This window comes from Aythya marila, assembly GCF_965140915.1.
Source record: "Aythya marila genome assembly, chromosome: Z".
NCBI lineage: Eukaryota > Metazoa > Chordata > Aves > Anseriformes > Anatidae > Aythya > Aythya marila.
Genome location: NC_139080.1, coordinates 27,155,813 through 27,175,893, shown reverse-complemented (window position 1 = coordinate 27,175,893; position 20,081 = coordinate 27,155,813). Strand labels below are relative to the sequence as shown.

General features: G+C 43.5%; 1 protein-coding gene across 1 annotated transcript; it reads left to right on the top strand.

The window, feature by feature from the left end:
* The first annotated feature begins 8,646 nt into the window (after nucleotides 1-8,646).
* On the top strand, nucleotides 8,647-16,309 carry BTF3 (basic transcription factor 3). The gene is made up of 6 exons (XM_082782627.1): nucleotides 8,647-8,752; nucleotides 8,868-8,936; nucleotides 12,644-12,757; nucleotides 12,961-13,162; nucleotides 15,626-15,682; nucleotides 16,223-16,309. Exons 2-6 carry the CDS (start codon nucleotides 8,868-8,870, stop codon nucleotides 16,267-16,269), a joined length of 489 nt encoding a protein of 162 aa, XP_082638753.1. The 5' UTR covers nucleotides 8,647-8,752; the 3' UTR covers nucleotides 16,270-16,309.
* Nucleotides 16,310-20,081: the final 3,772 nt, after the last annotated feature.

Genomic DNA, 20,081 nt, shown 5'->3' with positions numbered 1-20,081 from the left:
AGGAGAGGGGAGCGGGGAGGAGGGAGGGAGGGAGGACGGAGGGAGGGAGGAGGAGGCTGGCGAGGAGGGAGGGAGGGAAGAAGGGAGGGAGGGAAAGAGGGAGGGCGGAGGGGGGTGGCTCGCCGGGCCCGAGGAAAGACGGTGAGGAGGCTGGGGCCGAGTCCCAAAGAGGGCGGCCTTCCTCCCCGCCTTATAGCGAGGGGGCCATGACATGGCTCCCGGCGTCAGTGCGGCCCCGGACCCCCCCTCGGGGCGCCTCGTCGCACAGCCCCGGCCGAGAGGGGCTGAGCCGGTCCGCGGGCGGTCTGCAGTGGAAAAGGGGGGAAATACAGACATCTACCCCCACCTTACAAAAAAATATAAGAAATTTAAGTTGGTCCCAAAGTGCTGGAGCATCTTTGCAGGATCCGTGCCGGGAGCTCGGCACTTTCCTGCGCTGCCCTCGGGGACCGGGTCCTGTTCCCGTGGGAAGGAGGAAAAACGCCTTTTCGCCCAGATTTCAGCACCGCTGTGGGGAGGCGGCGTGGGGCCGGCCAGAGGAGGGGGCTGCGGGAAAGCCCTGCTGCCAGTGAGGCTGCCTCTGGGGAGTTGAGGTGTGCAGTGCCTTGGTGAGAAGGGGCGTCGGGCGGCACGTGTCTCAAAGCTCTCTAAAATAAAGTTTTCTACCCAAATCAGTGTCCCCCACCCCAAATGAAGGAGGTGGTGAGCTAACAAACTCCAGATAGAGTTCTGTCCACGGGATGGTTTTCGAAACTTCTCTGCACGCTCCTTCCTCTTCCTCCTCCAGAGCTCAATTTATTTAAGAATTGAATCAAGTATCTCTAGACGCCGACCACGCAAACTCTCGGACAACAGTCTCCAAAGCACACTACTAATCTCGTAGTTTATTTGCAAAGCTATTGTTTTTAAGGGGAGAGAAGCAGATCCCCCCATTATGGGAAACACTAACAGAGAATTAGTTTTACCTCTTTCTTATGCAAAGGAAAAAAATCCACCGGCCTTTAAATTGCCAATTCTGCTTTGAGCGCAGGGGTGACAACCCAAAGAAAGTGACACAAAGGACTGCTTCCCAATTTAGTCCCACTGGTCCCAGTTTCAGGTGATATATGACGCAAGGACAGCAGAAGAGAGGAGAGACCCTTTCCTCGACGGCTCGCAGGAGACAATATATAAATAAATAAAAGTCTTGGTTATAAATGTGATCGGCGGGGTCTTAGAAAGAAATACCTTGAAAATTCACACCAGTCCTAGGTCTGTTAGAGAAACCCACAACTGAAATCCGATTAGAACCGGGGCAGCGCTAAAGTATTTCGTGCTCCGAAATAAATCATCGGAACGGTGTCTAGCGTCCTCACTTCTCCAATCTCACTTCTAAAACAACTGAAACACACCATTTTCTTGAAACGCGTTGTCTACATATTGTGCTAATTCAAAGCGTCAAGTCACCCTGTTTCAAACCCAGTTTCATGGATTTAAAGCATAATCCTTTCTACTATTTCCAAATAATCCTATTCACATTTTGTTCGCTAGTAAGACGCCGGTAGGAGAATGCCACCAGAAGTTTTAAAAGAGAGGGGGGAAAAAAAAAAGGGGGGGGGGGAGCGGAAAAAAAAACCTCCAAAGCTGGTAGTGTAGTATTGACTATTATTTTTTTCCCCTTGGGAAGACTGATAACATCACTCGAGATTAACAGATAATTGAAAGTAAAATGACATTCTGGATTAGCTTTAGGGTCCTAGGGCAAGTTACTGGAAAGAATGCAGAAAAATAACTTTTCGTCCCTGAGAGAGGTTTTTCCTCTGAACGGAGAGTTACCATTTTTACTTTTAGCTTTTTTTTTTTGGTTGTTGTTCTTTTTATTCTTGCTCATCTCCTGGTGTCTGGGTAGAAAGAAGAAAGAAAGAGAAAGAGAGAAGGAAAGAGAGAATGAAAGAAAGAGAGAAAGGGAGAAAGAGAGAGAGAGAGAGGAGAGAAAGAGAGAAGGAGAGAAAGAGAGAAAGAGAGAGAAGGAAAGAAGGAAAGAAGGAAAAAGAGAAAGAGAGAAGGAGAGAAAGAGAGAGAGAAAAAGAGAGCAAGAGAGAGAGAGAGAAGGGAAGAAAGAAAAGGAAAGAAAGAAAGAAAGAAAGAAAGAAAGAAAGAAAGAAAGAAAGAAAGAAAGAAAGAAAGAAAGAAAGAAAGAAAGAAAGAAAGAAGAGAAGAGAGAAGAGAAGAGAAGAGAAGAGAAGAGAAGAGAAGAGAAGAGAAGAGAAGAGAAGAGAAGAGAAGAGAAGAGAAGAGAAGAGAAGAGAAGAGAAGAGAAGAGAAGAGAAGAGAAGAGAAGAGAAGAGAAGAGAAGAGAAGAGAAGAGAAGAGAAGAGAAGAGAAGAGAAGAGAAGAGAAGAGAAGAGAAGAGAAGAGAAGAGAAGAGAAGAGAAGAGGGAAAGCAATCCCTCAAGCTCTAAATGGGAAGAATGGAGTGAAAGGATGCATAGGGAGCAGCAACAACGCTGAAGCAGGAGCCGGACCTGCCTGCCATCTCCTGCTGGAGCCGGAGTTGCCGGGCGGGTGACACGGATGGCTGTGGCAGCGCCGATTTCCCGCAGCACCGCGGGCACTCCGGGTCCTCCTGGACGTGTCCTGCGGGAGCGGCGGGGCCCTCGGGGGGCTTGGGGAGGCTGGGGCAGTGCTGTCAGCGCTCTCCCGTCCCCGCGGGGGAGCCGAGGGCTGGCTGTCAGCCCCGGGGCGGACAGCTAAGACCTGGTGTCCCCGCGGTCCCCGCACGTCGCGACTTTCTCGTGGTGCTGCCGGAACGGCTTCTCCCACTTGTTCCCCACCTAACCTAGCAGGTGCTTTCGGGCAAGGGAACGAAAGGACAGAGGAAGGCTGGCGAACAGCGGCGGCTCTTCGACGGGCGGCGGCGGATGCCTTTCTCTACCGGAGCTCTCCGCCCGCTGTCCCCGCTCCTTGTCCTGTCCCTGTCCCATCGCAGGGGACAGGAGCGGCCCCGGCTCCGCTCCGCTGCGGGCGGTGCTCTCGGCGGGCGGGGGATGCCACCTACCGGCGGGGAGCGACAGGCAGAGGCTGCTCCGGGATGCGGGGAGCCCTGGCGCAAGACGCCCCGCTCGGGGACTGGCGAGACCCGTAGGAACATTTTGGGGCGACCTGAACCCCTTCCCTCCGGAGAGGGGCCGTGAGATCTGCTCCCGCAAAGGCTGCCCGGAGCCCTGCAGCCCGCACCGGTGGTCCCGGGGCAGCGGCGGCTGCCTGCCGGGCTTTCCCTGCCGGTTGTGAACGAGGAAACACGAAACGCACCCAAAACTGCAGCGGTACGGAGTCGGGATGTGAGTGACGGGCGTGAGGGCAGCGTCTTTGTTGTTACTTCGGTTTATTAATATTCGTTTTTAATCAAAAAAAAAAAAAAGTAAGCCAAATATTTATTGTATTTAATGAATATAAATAAATAAATAAAACATACATTCAATTCCTACATGCCTATACGGAGCACTCTGCATTTTATCAGTGCATTTTATCATGTATGGAATCAAACTGCTTGGGTGATCTCTACAAGCAGACTGGGTGGCTCCTGCTCTTTACCTGAACTGGTGCCTGCCCCCACTCCCCAGGTTACCCAGCACCAGGGCTCCTGCAGGGCAGCAAGGATGGGAGCTTCAGAGATCCCCCCGGCCATGTATTGGGGCATCTTCATGCAGCCAGGCTGGGCCACACCGGGTTTTCTGGTGCAGCAGGGTGCCAGAGACTTGTAGAGCACCGTGTGGGCAGTGTGCATCCCTGGGTGATTTGATGAGCATTTGGATATGTGCAGGTGAGCCCACACAGCCTGGAGAAAGAGAGGTAGAGCCTGGCCACCTACTACTCCTCCTGGCTGAAGAGCCTGCCCTGGGCCTGCTGCACCTTGAGAAACTGCAGCTCCAAATGTGAAGCTTTTTTGGCATATCCTTATAACTCTCCAAACCCAGATCTAAGTTTTCCCTGCAGAAAACTTAGGAACTTTCCATTTATTGAAATAAAACAATTTCCTGGAAAAAAGTGCAATTTCGATTGATGTAAATCCCCAGGGCAAAGTTTGGACTGAATTCTGTGTGTCTTGCATCCTGGAAAGAAAATATCTTCCACCAATGATGCTACAACAGGACAGTGTGTCTGTGTTATTGCTGTCTATTGCAGCAATAACTGTGGCTTCCATTGCCCACAGTGACCAACAGCTTAGCCCCATGATTTTATTTATTTTTATTTTTTGCATATTTATCTCCCTCCTTCCATTCTGGCTTAGTGCTGTGTGGTTCTGGGGGAAGACTACTTTATCCTTAAGCATCCTGCAAAGGCTGAGATTATAAACTGGGTCTGTGCGATCAGGCCAAAAAGCATTGCATTGCACCTGAAAAGCTGAAGAAGGCAGAAGTATATTGTGGGGCTTCCTGCCACATTGACTGCTGAAAAAGAGTTTTTCACTCTTGGAGGAGACCCTACCACCAGTGACATTTTTTTTTTCCTTTTGTTTTGTTTTGTTTTCTTTGCTCTGTGATTCTTGCATGGCAAGTACTTCTGCTATGATATATGAAATTCAGTTCCAGTAAGGCTCTTTTGGGCCTTCACTTCCTGCAAAATTTGACTACAATTTCTCAGGACACATCTGCTCTTCCGGTTTAACAGAACACAAAAAGAGTTTATAGGTTTATATTAAGTTAGATATAGCACCCGTCTAGCACCAGAAGTTGTACTCGGTACCAGTCAGTATCCGATGCTTATGGAAGAATACAGAAACAAGACAAGCGTGTAAAATTATTTCATAGCCACCAGAAATCTAGGCATCAGGATTTATTTTAAGCCAAAGATAACACTTGAATGTAATAGCTTTTGATGGATTTTTCTACTGTGTATATGTCCAAACACTTTCTGAAATCATGTACATTTACACCACTGAACTTGTTCTGCAGTGAAATGTTCCCTAGCTTTAACCACAAGTGGTATGAAGTGTCCCTTTTTGTTTGCTTTAAGTCAGTTACCTGCTCTTTTAATCCAATGTTTTTTCATTTTCTTACTACAAGAGGCAATGAACATTTTTTTTTTAACAATTCTCTGACGTGCTCTACATAATCAGTGAAATCTTTGCTGTAAACAGGTTCTGGCAAATTAAGAGGAAGATCCAAAAATTAATGCATCAGATATTTAACATATTTTCCATTTAATGCTGTAGCAATGCAAGTAAGCCCTGAAGGAGCATGGACCCTTTTGTAAGAGTAGTGAATACTGGCAGGTATGCTCTTCTTCCACTTATAAATCCTTAAGGATTATCTATACTGTGGTCGCAGATAGAGGAGATTGATTTTCTGCTTAAACCAAGGGGGTGGTGTGCTTCTGCCAGAGCTTGAGCAGAATTAACAGCTAGCTGCTGCAGAAGGAGAAACGTTCTTGCCCCCCTCCAGCCTCTCCTCCTCTGGCCACCTGCGTCCATCACTTACCTCCTGCTGAGCACCATACTGACCCAAGAGGCCAGGAAAGCCAAAAGCAAAACTCAGAATGAATCATAGCCACGCAGCTGCCAAGACATCAGCAAGATGGTCACATCAAAGGCGGTATGTTGAGAATCGTGTATCTGAAAGTGCAACAAATTTAACTCTGATTCATCGTGGGTTAAATGTGCCACCCTTGGGTGCAGCTACTCTGTTTTTAGATCAGGCCTTAACAACCTTTATTTTTATCTGTTCTGCAGCAAGATCATCATTGTGACTCTACCACAAAAGCCTAACGTGAAACCTATTCTAGGCAAGTTTTTGCCAGTCTGATTAACACCAACTTCACTGTTTGAACCATGCATGGTGAAGGCAGGAATTCTTCATACAGCACTTCTCTGACTATTCTCTAGACTGCCTCTGCAGGGTGTTACACACAGAGAGACAGCCCATGGCTCACAAAAGGCTTATGATGTGGCTTGAAGGCCAGGTATTTGGGGTTGCTGATTTTGAGCTGCAGGCATGGTGAAAAAAGGACACTGCCTGATGAGGAGCTCTATCTCTACCTAGATATTGAAGTCTTTTATGGATATTTACATACATTCAACAGCACTTGATACAACATAGTAATACTTGAGATAGAAAAAAACACTCTACTTTAGCTCAATCTTCCCGAGCTGCCATTTGGTGTTTATATCTTTGGTATCTCTTCACAATTTATGAATTTGTAATTTATGAATTATATCAAGACTTTCTGAGACATATCCTTTTCCATTCATATCACTAGTAACATTGTTGATGTACCATGTACTTTGGCTTTCTTGAGTGCTGAGTACAGCTTTCTTTTGAACAAACACTTTCCAAGAGACTTTGAATATCAGGCAGATTTCTTTTTGCCTAAAAACATATTGAATACGTGCTCTTTATGTTCACAGACAATCAGGACAAATATTACTTCATTTTATCCTGATCAGTTTTGTTTATGACTTCTGATTCATTTCCTGAATAAAATACTAAATTAACACCTCTTCTCAATATACCCTGTTATTATTAACACAGGACTGTCCATGTCTTTCAGGACAGCTTTTCCTCTGTTACCTTGACAGCAACTTTTGCCTTTCTTTTGCCTTTAGCTTTTGCATAATTCATGAGACAACTTTCATGAGCAACCATTTCACTGTCTTTTCCCATTCCTATGCTTCTGTGCAGCTAATGAACTTTTCTTCAGTAATTGATGCTCTCTGCTGATTTTGAGATCCTGAGTTTCAACCCTTTTTCAGGTCTCATAACATGCTGCCAGAGCTCAGGCTCTGTTTCAGTACTATGGGCTTTGGATCTGTTTGACTTCTCAACAGAAGTTGTTCAGCTACAAGTAAATCCAGGTTTAAGTTTATGTTTCTCATTATGCAATTACACAAAAAGGAATGGAGAAAACAAGCCAGCGCTATTTTAGCATACTAAAATACTTTTTCTCTGATGCAAAGTTTATTTTCTGAAGGTCTGGTGTTTGTTCCAGGAAATGTAACCAAATCTAACAGAATTTCGTGAACTGCAGTTCTTGAACTGCTTCACTTGATTCCTGATATAACTCAGTGATGTGGTTTTCAGCATAATTTGTCTTTGAAATCTCACATGAGGGAATATGAGATCATACCTCCAGCCCAGTTAATCCTAGGCTGACAGCTGGAACCACACTTTCTACATCTTCTATCTTGGAATAAGCTTTCTGTGATTAATTTTCACTTCAGTCTTTTAGGCTATTAATACATTTCACATGTTTTTAATCATCAATTGGCCTGGAAATTCTGAAAACTTTCTTATATATTGATGGCAGACTGTGATAAATCTGAAGCTGTAGTATTGAAGTATTTACTGCTTTTACTTTTAATAGCCTGCAGTGACTCTGTTTTTCCCCCACTTTTCTTATTTTTATCTTGTCTATATTCCTATTTGTTGCAGCTACATTGCCAATTTAATCTTGCAATATATTAATGAATTCATAAGCTGTAATATGGGCTTTTTCTCATTCATCTTCGAGCAAAATTGTTCACTGTTCCAATGTGGAGATATGCTGGACTGGATTTCAGCATTCCCTCCCCACAGCTGTTTGATTGTCCTCGAATTTTCAGAGGTGACATAAATTTGGTGGGAGGCACAGCTTGCACTTCAGCAGAACCTTCTGTCAGCGCTGTTTGGTGACCGTTCATCGCCACTAGATGGAGTCGAGCCGTGTTTATTATTCATTCTCACTAATTACAAAAGTAATTGGTTTGCTCTTTAACAGCGAGTAAAGTCTTCTGTGCCAGGCAACTTGCTTACAAATTAATAGCTCTGTTGTAGTGAAGAGATATCATTAGAGCACGACAAAGCCAAAGCACAGCCTGGACATGATGCTGGGGCTTACTTTGATGGGAACCTTAGTATTAATGAATACAGAAGGATACATTTATTAACGCAGTCTTACGGAAACAAGAGCAAGGGGGGTAGTTTCCTGAGGATATTCCAAAGCAGGACTGGTATAAAAGTCATTAAAACACATGGTGAGATTGTGTGATCGGTGGTATTTCTGCTGATGCCAGGAGGCCCACGGGGTATGGTTGCAGTGGTGACAGGGGCAGGTCTGCAGAGCAGTTTGTCTTCTCTATTGCATTGGTCCTTCATATGGCTGGACCTGTACCCCAAGGTGCAGCACAGGACTGAGCCCCCTGAGCACTGCAGAGCCTGTCTGGACCATGAGGAGCCCAGGGCGAGGTGTGGTGGGCAGGTTGGGCTTGGTGCTTAGGGACATGGCTTAGTGGGTGACTTTGGTGGTAGGGGGGTGGTTGGACCTGGAGGTCTTTTCCAACCTTAGTGGTTGTATGGGGAAAGACGGTCATGGGAGGAATGAAAGTATGACACGTGCGTGTTTGGTGGGTTGGTTTTATTGACGATAAAATAAATGGTCTAGGAAGTGGGAGGGATTTGTGGGGAAGGGAAGGGAAGGGAAGGGAAGGGAAGGGAAGGGAAGGGAAGGGAAGGGAAGGGAAGGGAAGGGAAGGGAAGGGAAGGGAAGGGAAGGGAAGGGAAGGGAAGGGAAGGGAAGGGAAGGGAAGGGAAGGGACGGGACGGACAGCGCAGAGCAGGCCCCGCCTGCCGCCCCCTCCCCGCCTCCCCTTAGGGCGCCCCCCGGCGGCCCGGCGGCAGCGGCGGCGGTTGCGCATGCGCGGCCGTCCCGCCCGCCTCCCTTCCGGCCGCCATCTCGCTCCCCGCCGCGTGCTGAGCCCCGCGCCCCGCTCCGGCAGCGCCGCCACCGCCCCGGGAAGGTGACGGGGGGCGGGGGGGGGACGGGGCTCGGGGGGCTGAGGGGGGCACGGGGGGGGCTGCGGGGGTACCCGAGGGGTACCCGGTGTCTGACGGGCGGTGCGGTTGGTTCCGCAGATGAAAGAAACGATCATGAACCAGGAGAAGCTCGCCAAGCTGCAGGCCCAAGTGCGCATCGGCGGCAAGGTAGGCGGGGGGGCGCCGCCGGGACGGGCCCTGGGGGGGGGCAACGTTTTGGGGGGAAAAACTGGGGGTTTCTGGGTGCGTTACCAACGCGTGAGTGGAAGGTGTAAAGTGCTTGGAAGGTGATTTTTGTGTTGCCATGACATCTGACAAAATGCACCTCTCTGGTTAGTTACAGCCTGAAGATTTTCAAAAAAAAAAAACAAACTTCCTTGGCCATAGTTTTAATGGCGAACGTTTTAGTACAGCTCAAGTTTTTAATTTGTGACTAATCCATTAATTCCTGAGGAAACACGCTCCTCTTGGATCAGCATATCTCGGGATAAGAGAGGTGTCTCGGAATAAGAACTCCTCAGCAGGACTCTCACTGGCAGCTTCCAGTGACTTTCGTTGTGGTTTTTGCCTTTGGCTGGGGATTTGGGCGGCCTTAAGTCAGGGTGAAATTGGTATTAACTGGCGTGGTGATCCTGCATGTTCTTTATCTGGATTCCTTGTTAAGCAGAGAACTGCTGAATTGGTGGTTGTGTGTGTGTTGACCACAGATGCATCCAACGCTGGTCATTTAAGAATATGCATTCAGACTGCAGCTCTTACAGCTGTAGTCAGTACAGGTGTTTTACACCTTTATAAGTGTTTTTTACCTTTATAGAGGACTGGCAGATGTGTAGTATTTTACCCGTGGCCTACTGTATCCATTCTTTCCAGTACAGAGGTAGAGGGCTGTGAACAGCATGTCTCAGCATGATTGGGGCAGTATTTGCTTACTAAAAACATGTAATCTTTAGAAGTTTAAATCTATGGAGATTAAAGCAGCAGATGTTCATTGAAATTCAGGCTGTGTGAAGTTTGATATCTGTGCTTAATACTGGTAAATGTTGGGGGAGGGGAGGGGAGAGGGGCACATGTTCCTACATAACCTTTACTTCAAGATGTAACTTTTCAAAGTTGACTGAGAGGGCTTTTGTCCAGAGTGACTAATTCATGTGGCTCAGTTACTAGGTAGTCAAGGTACTAAAATGAAACAATTTCTCTTACTCTAGAAATTTTTGAATTGCTTTGTGCAGCAGAGCAGATCACTAACTTGACAGTAGCAGGAAAGGAACATCGCACTTCCTAGACAAAAGGCTAAACTTCTGAGCTGTAATCCTCCAAGTTTTAGTTTCATGTGAATTTGTCAGTTGACGTTTTTGTAAAGATGCTAGCATCTAGCCAGTATCCTAACTTCAGCCTCTTCACACTTAAAAGATATTGCAACCGTTTATTTATGCAGCAAGGCAGCACTGCATTTTCATGTTGTTACTATGTAGAACATGGGAAGCTGAAATAGGAAGACTTAGTTTCACCTGTTCCTAGCCGTTTCTACCTTGGATTTTACTGAAGCTGTATGATTGTTCCAGCAAGTATTAGAATGACACTTTCTTCTTTTTCATAGGTATAAATGTCTTCTCATATGGGACAGTTATTTCCCTGGAGAAACTTACAACTCTGTTTGTTGGGGAACTAAACCTTTGTTTTTCTTTCTGAACAGAGGTGGTCTGAAATACTATGTGCAAGTATTTTTAAAAACATGTATTTATAAATATTTTGGCAAAATGAAAGTGTTCTTCAAATACGTATATGTAGTTCCATCAGATGAAGATGTGTATCCGGAATAAAAATTGAATGTTGGTCTGTTCTCATTCATACACTCCTATGAGTGAGAAAATAATAATATATCAATAACTCGATGTTCTCTGACTTCATGAAATTTTGGCTACAACTTGAGAAGAGTGATCTAAAGATACCTTAAAAACAACTGAAATCTGTACGCAGCCTTCAGTTTTAGGCCAGTGACAACAGATCATGATCAGCATGCAGTTCTTCTCTTCTAAGTAGGATGCTGCAGAATCCCTATCAGAATTACAGAATCACAGAATCACAGAATTTCCTAGGTTGGAAGAGACCTCAAGATCATCGAGTCCAACCTCTGACCTAACGCTAGCAGTCCCCACTAAACCATATCCCTAAGCTCTACATCTAAACGTCTTTTGAAGACTTCCAGGGATGGTGACTCCACCACTTCCCTGGGCAGCCTGTTCCAATGCCTCACAACCCTTTCAGTGAAGAAGTTCTTCCTAACATCTAACCTAAAACTCCCCTGGCTCAAATTAAACCCATTCCCCCTCGTCCTGTCACCAGACACATGGGAGAACAGGCCAACCCCCACCTCGCTACAGCCTCCCTTGAGGTACCTATAGAGAGCGATAAGGTCACCCCTGAGCCTCCTCTTCTCCAGGCTGAACAAGCCCAGCTCCCTCAGCCGCTCCTCGTAGGACTTGTTCTCCAGGCCCCTCACCAGCTTCGTCGCCCTTCTCTGCACCCGCTCAAGCACCTCGATGTCCTTCTTGTAGCGAGGGGCCCAAAACTGAACACAGTACTCGAGGTGCGGCCTCACCAGAGCTGAGTACAGGGGGACGATCACCTCCCTAGCCCTGCTGGTCACGCTGTTCCTGATACAAGCCAGGATGCCGTTGGCCTTCTTGGCCACCTGAGCACACTGCTGGCTCATATTCAGCCGACTGTCAACCATCACTCCCAGGTCCTTCTCTGCCTGGCAGCTCTCCAACCATTCCTCTCCCAGCCTGTAGCTCTGCTTGGGGTTATTGCGCCCCAGGTGCAGGACCCGGCACTTGGCCTTGTTGAACTTCATGCAGTTGACCTCAGCCCATCGGTGCAGCCTCTCCAGATCCTCCTGCAGAGCTTTCCTACCCTCAAGCAGATCGACACACGCACCTAACTTGGTGTCATCTGCGAACTTACTGAGGGTGCACTCGATGCCCTCGTCCAGATCATCGATGAAGATATTAAAGAGGACCGGCCCCAGCACCGAGCCCTGGGGGACGCCACTAGTGACTGGCCTCCAACTGGACTTGGCTCCATTCACCACGACTCTTTGGGCCCGGCTATCCAGCCAGTTTCTAACCCAACGAAGCGTGCGCCAGTCCAAGCCAAGAGCAGCCAGTTTCTTGAGGAGAATGCTGTGGGAGACGGTGTCAAAAGCCTTGCTGAAGTCAAGGTAGACCACATCCACAGCCTTACCCTCATCCACCCAGCGCGTCACTCTGTCATAGAAGGAGATCAGGTTCGTCAGGCATGACCTGCCTTTCATAAAGCCGTGCTGACTGGGCCTGATCGCCTGCTTCCCCTGCAAGTGCTGCATGATGACTCTCAGGAGGATCTGCTCCATGAGCTTTCCTGGCACTGAGGTCAAACTGACAGGCCTGTAGTTTCCCGGGTCTGCCCTCCGGCCCTTCTTGTAGATGGGCGTCACATTTGCTAGCCGCCAGTCGATTGGGACCTCCCCCGATAGCCAGGACTGTTGATAAATGATGGACAGTGGCTTGGCCAGCTCCTCTGCCAGTTCCCTCAGTACCCTTGGGTGGATCCCATCCGGCCCCATCGACTTGTGCACATCTAAGTGGAATTGTAACGTTTCTCTGGCGATTTGCTTCCTAAAACCTCACATTTCTCACAAGCATTTAGAGGTTGCATTACAGCAAGGGAGGGATTGCAGCAGTACAGTTGGAGAGGTGGAGTTGTGGACTGTAACACAGAAATGGAACTTGATGTATGAAATTTGATTTGTAGGTGGCTACAGAGTAATTATGTGGCCCTGAGGATTAGGGTTTATGAAGAATTGTTTCAATATTAATTTATTTTTTTTTTGCAAGGGTACTGCCCGCAGAAAGAAGAAGGTTGTCCACAGAACAGCCACGGCAGATGATAAGAAACTTCAGTTTTCTTTGAAGAAACTGGGAGTGAACAATATTTCTGGTATTGAAGAGGTAATTCCTTCAAATGAAAAAGTGCTTTTCGGTACAGATATGTAAAATGTCCCTTGCCAATTTAATTTTAATGCATTTTAAACCTGTCTGTAAATTATCAGTAAGTCCTCATTGAGCTTTAGAAAATGCATCTAGTTTCTAGTTAAATTGAAAAACCACACTAAACTTCTTGAAATAATGTTTGTTTGTTTGTTTTTTTGCAGGTAAATATGTTTACCAACCAAGGAACAGTCATTCACTTCAATAACCCTAAAGTTCAGGCATCTCTGGCTGCTAACACTTTCACTATCACTGGCCATGCTGAGACAAAACAGCTGACAGAAATGCTTCCTAGCATCTTAAATCAGCTTGGAGCTGACAGTCTGACCAGCCTGAGGAGATTGGCAGAAGCCTTGCCCAAGCAACGTAAGTTGAAACTTGAATGCATTCCATGCTGGCAGCTGACATGGACTTATTTATACAGCTGCAGTGAATTTCAGTGCACTCTTATTGTCTGCAAGCATATTATGACATGGAGAAGTAGAACTCTTAGATTTTATTTATAGCTCAATTCCAGCAAAGAGCATAACCAAATAAAGCAGAGGCATTTGTTTCTCAGTGTATCTTGTGGCTGGTCTAGGACTAGAAAGCTGCAGCAAGACTTGATTTTGTGGTTTCCTTCCTGATGTGGCTACCATATTTTGACATACCTATCTCTTTAAAGCTAGACAGATCAATGACCATGGAAGGCTTTAAAAACATAAACTTCAAATGTTTGTTTTGATGCATTGAATGGAAATACAAGTGGAGTGGAGGGACCGAAGTACAGACATGTTGCTTTTGCTTTGTACTGTCACAGGTGTGGTGAAGGTATTTCTTTTTGCACGGGCTTTCTGATAGCTAAGAGGGAATTACACAATACTCACAAGAAAATAGGTTGTAATTTGTGTGTGTAGAGTAGTTTAGGACTGGCATGAGCATTAAGCTACATATACCAACTTCTATTCCAGCCTTAAATTAGTAAAACAACTTGAACATCTGTTCTCTTGGGTTGTCTGGGAAAAGCAGAGGAAGGACTTAAGTGTGGTATTTGAGAAAGGTGATGCTGTCAGAGCTTGAGAGTTGGTAGTGTAAGACAGGCTTGTTGCCCTGTGTCCATATAGGGTCTTTCTGTGTCTTCTCCAACATATTAAGTCTGTTGCTTATAGAATGTGGAACATTGTAAACAGAAAATGCAAGAAGCTTATGATGTCCAGTTGCTGATATTAATGGACTTGATTGTTGCATTTATTTCTGTGTTTTGCTGCAAGCAAAGACAGCCTCTCTTTCCATTTCTCAAGTTGATACTGATTCACTCCAGTCTATTTCCCAGCAAAAAATAAAAAATTAAATTGTGCCACAAGTAGTCTTCAGGAGGAAATAAACCACTTCTTTCCCCATGAAGCTCAGTTTCCTCCTTTGTAACGTTCTTTCTGTGGCTTCTGTGTGATAGTAGTAGGACTCAAAAGAAGGAGAATCCGAAGGTCTTAAACCGATCCACTAAAGACTTGCTTCTCATAACAAGATGGGTATATTCTGCACAAGCTAAATTGGACAGTGTTAATAGTGGAGAAGCTTGTTAAAAGTGCTTGCTTTGCATGATCTGGTAAATGGTAGTTTATTTCTGCTTTGGGTGGATGCCAGGGTAGTTGCACAAAACTTTCCATTCAGTATTGTCTACTGGGGTTGGAAACCTGACATCAAAGAGTAAAGCATGTTTAGTGATCCCATTTGCAGGTGTTGAAATGAACTTGGTTTGGTCTTGGGGATGAAAAGAAATTGCAGACAGTTCAGGAGGAAATAAAACAGTTTGCTTTTGAAATGGATTACGTAACACTAAGGATGTACTCAAGCTGTAATAGCTTTCTGCTGTTAAAAACAAAGGGATGATTAGCAGTGACCTTGTTATAAGCCCCTTCCAAGTAAATTTTACGTATTCACCTACTTATCTAGAAATGAGGGTACGGTGATTTTGGTCATCTGGTATAAACTTGTCTTTTTCTTCATGCTTTTTTTTTGAAATCAGAAGGGTTAATTAGGAAAAACTGAAGTAGTGAAGAGTTTGATACAACTTAGCCTAGGTAGCACAGCTAAGAATAGCAGTAAAGGCAGTGGCACGAGCACCCAGGGACCTGAAATGCCTATTCTTAGCATTCTGCGACTGGAGTTTGAGAGATACTCATTGATCTGCTTCAGTGGGAATGGTTAATGCTCTGGCAAATATAATGAGAGTAGTAAAGATTCTGAATCATCAGAGAAGTGGACCAGAGCATGTGGTTACCTCAAACAAGTAAGGGTAAAATGGTGCATCTGGTTCCATATTCCTCTAATTTTTCTAGAGAACAGTAGTGTTTTTGTGTCTCTAGTCATCTGCATGTGCCTGCAGCTTCATAATTACACTATTGTTTTTCTTGAATGTCTTAAGATCATAAGAAGGACTCAGATCTGTCCTTTTCCATGGAAATTGTTGATGTCATGAAATAGGTAAACTTTGAGAACGACTGAGTAGTCGGTGAACGAAGATGCTTTCAAGAGGAATTGGTAGAATAAGTCTTTGTCTGTGTCACTGAAAATGACTACCATGCAAGGCACTCAATACCTTTAGGTAAAAGATGGTGTCAGGTAAACTATCATCTCTTTGAGCATGATCAGTAACAAAGGGAATGGTAACTTCTTAGGCTAGTTGTAGGTTTTTTTTTATTCAGCAGGGAAACTGTATAGAGCATTACAGCTTAGCTTACACTCTTTGATAATGTTTAAAAATAAATAAGCAGAAAGCAGAACAACTTTGTAACTAGGGTGCTTACGGTGAGCTAGAATAACACTTTTTAAACTACTTGCTCTTTGCAGCTGTGGATGGAAAAGCACCACTTGCTACTGGTGAAGATGATGATGATGAAGTTCCAGGTAAGAACAAACATGAAACTGAGAAAAAGGAAATGAGTTTTGCTGAGAGACGACTTATGTACCATAACATTTGGCCAAGGACAGTAGGGTATTGACTGGTCACTCTGTTTCATAATTCCTGTGGACAGGTTATTTCATTATTTTCAGATACCATGCTAGACTAGATGAATAATTGGTTTGGGATAGCATTTTTGTCCTGTGTAGGAGTAATAGCTGTGGCTGAGATAATTATTTAATCTTCAGTAAAAAGGCTGGGACAGAACTACCTATCCAGTATCACTTTGTTTAGTTGTGGGTACAAGTGAAGTTAAATCATTTTAGAATTGTGCTTTATAATGAACCACCTAAAACTTAGTTCTTAAGCAAGAAAATGAAGTCTGAAAAGCTCTTATGTTATTTGAAATGTGTTCTATAAGCTGTTGTTTTTTTTTTTTTTTTTTAACCTCATAAGCACTTGATATGAAGTAGAACTTCAGAAAAAATACATTTGGCAAAGCAGAAGTGGTTCAAACTCTAATTTCGGTGTTTTTCTTTCTCCAGATCTTGTTGAAAACTTTGATGAAGCATCAAAGAATGAGGCAAACTGAACTGTCACTTTCTGAATAAAGTTAAAACTTGAAAAAGCTACATGGAGCTGCTATTTTATATTTTGACTGCTCTTGTTTGACTTCATTTTTATAGATCTCAAGATCTATAATACTTGGAAACTCCTTCAACCTGCAGCTCCTTCTAGTTATTGCTTGTACACAATATTATTTTTGTGGCCTGGTTGAACAAACCTATGCTTTGAAATAGGATTGCTAATGAATCTATGCCTAGATACATTTTTGAGTAACTTGTATACAAGCAAAAACCTCATCTTTAATGAACTTTGGCATACAATAAAAAAATACAAAATAAACTTTCTGGTCTGGCTTCTTGTCAGAAAAGCAGGAAAAGAATTGTCTGTAAGTATTAAACTGTTATAAGAGGGCTTGTTTTTCTGCAGAGCATCTTCTTCATGGTGTTAGAAAAATGGGTTCTAAAAATTTCTGTGCTTAAATTAGCATTTTAGACTTAAACAGAGATTCTTAAATAGTGCTTCTCTGGGTTCCAGAGAATGAGAAGGTTTGTTTCTTGGCTATGAGGAAAAGTTCTTTAATTCCAGTATAACCTTTGCATAGATATTGCCCCCAGGAGTGAGGGTTCAACTTTACATTTAGGAGTCTTTGATATTAATGATAGATCAGGTAACTTCTATAACAAAAACTAAGCTTCAGATAGAGGTTAGTGGTTGAGTGCTCTAAGGTTGTCTCTTTAGAGCAAATATTGCTGGAGGAGAAATTCATCCTGTCTTGTGCAGGATAAAATGCAGGACAGATTTTTTCGTAAGAGATAGCCACAGCATCAAGTTTGCATTTTGCCTGAGAAAGGGTGGGGATGTCTGACTTGCCAAACATGTTTAGTGTGGTGTAAGTCAGCTATTGGGAAAGAGTGGAGGAACTTGTTCAAGCCATGCCGCTCTCTCGAATGGTTTGAAATGAGCAGTTGGATGTGAGCATGACACAGCTGGGTTAACAACAAAACACTTTCAGTTTACAAATAATTCGGTTTGCAAATAATTTATCAGTAATTTACACTTTGTTTAGAATTAATCCAAATGAGAAACTGCATTAATTGAATTAATACTTGCCATGTGACATCTGTGGAAGTATGGGTGGTAGGTACACTCCCAATCAGGAAATACTGGTGTATCTTAAACATTCCTAAATGGTGACTAAAGACCAAGACTTAGTCAAAGTGTGTTCTTGTTTATAACAGACTCTAAATGGAATTAGTTTTCTTGATAATACTAATCGTCATGTCTCACACTGAAATACTTAGCCCTGTACTGAATGTTGTCATTATTTCCTCTCAGTAAGGAGTTTAGTTATAGTCTTCCTAGTTTGTCATTAACTGCCAGAATCTGAAAATAGCTGTGTTAATGGTTCTCATTAGATTGAACTTATATGTAAGCATATTGTAATTGTGCCATTGGGGACTCCTGTGTATTCTTACTCAACAAAAACAGTTTCATATCTCCATTTCACATATCTTGCTTGCATTTCTATTGCCATTTCTCTTTGGCTTTCTCTTGAAACAAAGGTCTGTTTGTTCTCATAGCTTTTTTCAGGTGAAAACTTGTTCTAGTTCTGTCATGTTAAGCTTTGTAACAGCTAGATTCCAATGCAGTAGTGAGCATTACTGAAATTCTTCAATTTAGCAATGAATTTTCAGAAACATCATCATAATATATTCATAATATTGTCTTAAACTTATACCTTAGAGGCTCTCCTGTAGTCTAAAAACTAGTCTCTTCCAATAGAAAAGCAATTCATTTTAGAAGATAGCTTAATACATAGTTTTACTATGTGTGTGCATATATAAAAGCAAACTTCGTAGAATGGTTTTTAAAAGCATTATTTTTAAAAGTCTACAGGATAGCACTTGAGTTATTACAAGTTGCTTTTTTTTTTTTTGGTTTTGTGAAGTTGAGGTGGTGTCTCCTAGGAAGTGTTCCAGTGAGAATTTCTTGTAGTCAGTAGCACACGTTTAAGAAACATGACCAAGAAAGATCTCTTGAGCTGTTTTAAAATGTACACAACTTAGTAAGTCAGATACTGAAATCAATACCTGAGTAGTGTATTGCTTGCTGGTGGCACAAGGAGTTCTTGCAGTTCACCCTTACTTCTGTGAAGTTTAGTGGTGAGTGTTTTGAGTGTGGAAAATAATATAAATATTTAACCTCTTCTAAAATGATTTCCTTGTACCTCTGCTTCATCAATGTCAAATTTAGTATAAAGGTAAAAACAAACAAACAAACAAACAAACCACCTTTTTGCCTGTGACTTGGCTGCTTGTTGTAACTTGTGTACAGCACACGGCTGTACACGACCTTACCCATACTAAAAACTGAAGTGGCACATTATAAGAGAGTATTGAGCACCGTGGGACGGGAAAGTTTTAAAGAAGAAATTGATTAAGCCTGCTAAGCTTTGCGGTGGTTCCCAAGAAAGCTTGTCCACAGTGTGGGAGAAGAAACTGAAAAACCTAGGTGTATCTTGGAGCCCATTAATATGTGCCAGTGGTACTCAGTCAAGGAAAACAATGTAAACAAACGAGGGATTAGTGAAAAATAAGTGTATTAGGTGTTATATGTGGGAGGTGAATGGGGAAAGTTTGTATTTTTCAAGGCTGGGGGAAAAATAATTGTGCTTTAGGAACCGGAATGTGGAAGCTGATCATCCTATTTGTGAGAATGGATTCAAAGATGTAAAATTAGTGTTAATATTCAGTGCAGATCAAAGAACCAAAGGTAGACAGGGAGGTCTAGATTGATGTTGATTAGGTTACAGCCTTAAATAATTGGCAAGTTGGTGGCATCTGTCAGAAAGAGAGATTTTAAGCTTGGTGTTTCACAACCCTGATAAGTACTCTAGCAAGTCTTGGGCTTACAGAAACGTATGAAATGTGGCTCCTCGTTTTCCAAACCTAGTTTTCATCCCTCCTCAGATCCATAGTTTCCGTTGCATCCAGCACTTTGTGAGAGTTCCTGAAAATGTTTTCCTTTTGATTTGATTGTTGAAATATCCTAACCTAGAGCAGACCAAGACCAGACCAGATGCTGGAATGAAGTATTTTTACAGAAATGGATCTTTCAGTGCAGCTGAATCAAGCTTACTTCATGGAGCTGAACATTGCACAGCATGAGGGAGTATCATGATTAGTTTGACTGTGAGTCAACCTCGAGAACTTTAAAGTGGGTGTATGTAGAAGCATTGAGAGCCAGGGGTATAATTATTTCTGTGTATTCCAATTGACTGTACACTGTGGTCTCATGGTAGTAAAAGCTACTTGCATTCTCATCATGAAAGTTTTCAACTGACCTCTTAATATTCTGCCTTCTGTCAGTTCATACATAAGTTATTTTAGTAGAGAAATCTTAATAGAAGAGAGTTTATGTAATACTGTACTGTCTTGCTATAATTTTTTGTTTGCTTGTTTTCTTGAAAGAAATAGATTTAACAGGTGCAGTTTGTATATTGTCTTTATGTTGCAGTAGAAGTATTCTGGCAATGAAAAAGCCATCCTAGCAAAGTTTGTGTAGTGCAAGTAACGCTATATATATATTAATAATACTTCTACAGGAGAGTCACTGTCCAGCCTTTCGCGTTACTAATGGATCCGAACAAATCACTGGTTAATTAGTGGTGTAAGCAGTAATCACTGGTCATGCAACGCACAGTGATTTTGCTTCTGATATCCAATAACCAACATTTGCAACACTTAGGGACTTGATGTGATGTACAGGATACTGGGAGATACTAATGGACGTTTCTGCTGCACTTGAAATCCTGATTCTGCACTTCTGTTGAATTGA

What these genes read in the sequence shown, in the direction of transcription:
- BTF3 (XM_082782627.1), top strand. Translation starts at nt 8,868, where the DNA reads ATGAAAGAAACGATCATGAACCAGGAGAAGCTCGCCAAGCTGCAGGCC. An exon ending in ATATTTCTGGTATTGAAGAG is followed by an intron (nt 12,758 to 12,960) that starts GTAATTCCTTCA and finishes GTTTTTTTGCAG; the next exon opens with GTAAATATGTTTACCAACCA. An exon ending in AGAAGCCTTGCCCAAGCAAC is followed by an intron (nt 13,163 to 15,625) that starts GTAAGTTGAAAC and finishes TGCTCTTTGCAG; the next exon opens with CTGTGGATGGAAAAGCACCA.